At 51.0% G+C, this 3269-nt stretch overlaps 1 protein-coding gene across 1 annotated transcript; it reads left to right on the top strand.

Moving 5' to 3' along the window:
- Positions 1-1050: 1050 nt before the first annotated feature.
- MONBRDRAFT_32512 (uncharacterized protein) lies at positions 1051-2547 on the top strand (the record flags this gene model as incomplete). The annotated part of the gene is made up of 5 exons (XM_001746123.1): positions 1051-1067; positions 1159-1472; positions 1587-1687; positions 1811-2084; positions 2189-2547. Exons 2-5 carry the CDS (start codon positions 1343-1345, stop codon positions 2545-2547), a joined length of 864 nt encoding a protein of 287 aa, XP_001746175.1. The 5' UTR covers positions 1051-1067; positions 1159-1342.
- Between the last annotated feature and the right edge of the window lie 722 nt (positions 2548-3269).

Here is a 3269-nt window from a genome sequence, read left to right as displayed (position 1 = left end):
TCTCTCTCTCTCTCTCTCTCTCTCTCTCTCTCTCTCTCTCTCTCTCTCTCTCTCTCTCTCTCTCTCTCTCTCTCTTGTTCCTTTTGTTCCTTTTGTTCCCTGTTGTTGTTACATGTGGTAGTTGTGCTTTTCCTTTCTCTTTCTCAGACAAACCAATTCATCTCTCTCTCTCTCTCTCTGTTCATTTTATCTGACATTCAAGAGGAGAAAAAGAAAAGACCTTAACGACGTCAATCTCTCTCCCTCCCTCTCTCTGTTTTTTTTTTTTTTTAGGGGGGCGCATGGCAGCGCCAGTTGCAGGAGCTCAAGCTTGCTAGCGTCGGGGGCAACAGGGTAAAAGGCTGCCTTTGAGGTCTTTGACGAGTGTGAACAAGAACCTTCAAAGAATCAGGTTGCGTACACCGGCAGTGTCAATGTTTCAAGGCAAAAAGCGAGTGACTGACATACCACACCACCTGCCATGAGCAACTTACCGCCGCTCGATGATGGTGCCGAGGTTATTTGTGCCGTGTGTGGCACGGCTCACGGTGAGCCAGACCCAGACGATCCAAATGGCGCCTATCGAAAATATGCACTCCCGCGGTTTCGACGCACACAGCATCATGGCAACAGCAGCACGCGCCTTGTCTCGGCCCCGCGGCTGGTTCCAGAACGCACAACCAATGCCCCAGTGCTGGGGCCTCCTAGTCTTGAGGTGATGAATCAAGCACCAAACATCCCCACCCTGGGCAACCACCCCGTTGAATTGCTGGGCTTGGTAGACCGCCATGAGCAGATTTTGCGCTCCTTCCAGGTGTGTGCACTCACCAAACTGGGAGAATTCCACGCGTAACAGGCTTACCACCCCTCAATCATCAAGCTCAACTGCAAGCACTATTCCTGCTTGCCCTCACCAGCACATGCCTCATGCACGAGCGCTCACCCCATCGTCATCTCCTTTTCCAACCAAACTAAATGCCCGTCCACAGTATGACGTTGTTGAAATGCTACTGCAGTCATCGTGCCAAGATCAAGCCGATGATTTACTTCGCTACGTTCCGCCCAACATACCTGATCATCACGCACAGGTATAAACACTCCCGTTGAACTAGATCGCTCAAATTCTACCGCGCCTCTCACCCCATCACCACGCTTTTGCTTTCTATTTGAGCCCTACAGAATGTTTATGCGCGACATCGCCATCTTCTCGAGTGCCAGCTGAGCCTGCTTATCCTGTTCGTCTGCTGACTTGTTGTGCCCCAAAAGGCTCAATAAGTGTTCATCGTTCCCTCTGCCCGACGTACCTGCCTGCGTTTTACTCATGTACCTGCGCATGTGACTGTTTCGAAGCTTTAAGCGTGCCATGGGTGCAGCGCTGGAGCATCAGCAAGACAGCTTCCTCGACTCTTTACGACGGCATGATGAGCGCACCAAAGAGCTGGAAGCCCAGCTGCGCGATGCTCAGCAAGAGAAGGACCAGATGCAAGAGCAAGGTGTGACCTTGGCGAACGCATAATTCAATAATGCTGTTGAAGGCAGGCCCTAAACGATGGCAAGAGCTGCTTCTCGCGTGCATTTTCATGCTCATGCACGATTTGTCTGTACAGTTGAAGATCTCAAGGCACAATGGCCCAGTGTCGATCTGCAAAGCACGGTGGCTTCCCACATCGAAACTATGCGCTCGGAATACTCCCGCGTCAAAGAAGAGGTGGGATTCACCTTAGTCATTTGTGCTTTTGCAAAGTTACGGTGCACTCTTGTTTGGTTGTTTTTGTAGAGCGCCTCGAGTTGGACTCGGACCCCATCCTCACCCACATTGTTCCTTCTATAGTTGACTTCAACCAAAAGGCAGCTGGCTGCTGCAAATACAAGAATACGGCATCTGCTAGAAACATCCAACACTGCCCTGCCTACATCAAGCCTCAACTCAAAACCTCCGATTCTACCTATCGGTGCCGCATCATCCAAGGATCTAGCAAGAAGCACTCACAAAGCGACTAGAAAGACTGCCCCTGCTCCTCATGGGGCATCATCGCCTCACACCTTTCTTCTTCCCCCTGCCACCTCACGCCCCGAGCCAAAGCCCCCAGTCTCACTTCAGCCTGGTCCGTTCGCATCCGTCCGTTGCTGATGAATCACATCTACCCGTGGTTTCTCCCTGCTTTCGTGCAAGTTGATTCAAAACGCCATGTCCCTTGTGGATCTGTAGATGACAGCTCCTGGGCCTATGAACTGACACCGGCAAAGGTTCCTGCCGAACCTAAAATTCCAGTGGTAGTCCCAGCCTCGCCACGAGCATCATGCGAGGATGTGCCGCCCGTTCCCATGCATGATGACATCAACGCCAGTGTCAGTTACATTGCTATTGATTCGCCTGCCGATTGCCACACGACTGCATCCACTCACATCGCGTCGACCCAGGCTGCGTCGGTATTGGTTTGGCGAGCACACACAGATGAAGTCTTCACACTACCCACACAAGCCCAGCATCCTGTCCTCGGAAATACAGATGCTGTCATAGCGAACACTCGCATGTATCAAATGGCTGCCGTGAACAAGCGCACTTGACCTCAAAGTATAAACTACCACGCGTTTTGCCTTTCATTTGATCGCCTTCAGTCTGCATTTAATCCACGATAATCGAAAGTTTTGGCCTCTATGTGTCAACCAAGCCCTGCATGCGTCTGAGCCCCTCTTGTTGTGGATCTGCTTGGTCAGCTCGCCCGCTGCGCCGAGGCCCGTGGTGTGTACCAGCCGGGGCTGGATGAGGCCTTTGTTCCTCGGTGGAAAGGTCGCTTTGCGGCGCTGGTCCATCAGATGAACGCTGACCACATCCAGCGCCACTTTGGCGGTGTCTGCCTGCGCTCGTCGTAGGTAGGCACCGTCTCGGGGGTCCCTCTGTGGGGATCCCTGTGTGCACCTGTTGCTCCCTAGGTGGTTCTCGTTGTGATCTTTTGATGGCTTGACTTGTATTTTTGTTTTAATTTTACTTTGATTTTTACTGTATTTGTGTGGTATTTTTGCTGAATTTTTGTAAAGTCCTTTGTATGATGACTTTTCTTTCTGTGGTCGGTTGCCTTTTCAACCCGACGCTGTCTCTTGTTGTATGTGAGCGTGCCGTGGTGTTTTTTATGTTTGTGCTGTGATGGCTTGTAGTTGTGATGTGTGACTGCCTTTTTATGTGTCTAGTGGTTAAAATGGCCGTATCTCTGGTTATACTTAGTCGTTTTTCATGATTTTTGTTTCCTTGTGCGTGATTCTTCGCGCTTGTACTTTTCGGCATGATAGAA

The sequence above is a fragment of the Monosiga brevicollis genome, genomic scaffold (genome assembly GCF_000002865.3).
Source record: "Monosiga brevicollis MX1 MONBRscaffold_11 genomic scaffold, whole genome shotgun sequence".
Classification (NCBI taxonomy): domain Eukaryota; class Choanoflagellata; order Craspedida; family Salpingoecidae; genus Monosiga; species Monosiga brevicollis.
The sequence above is the reverse complement of the archived record's forward strand: the minus strand, read 5'-3'. Positions and strand labels throughout refer to the sequence as shown.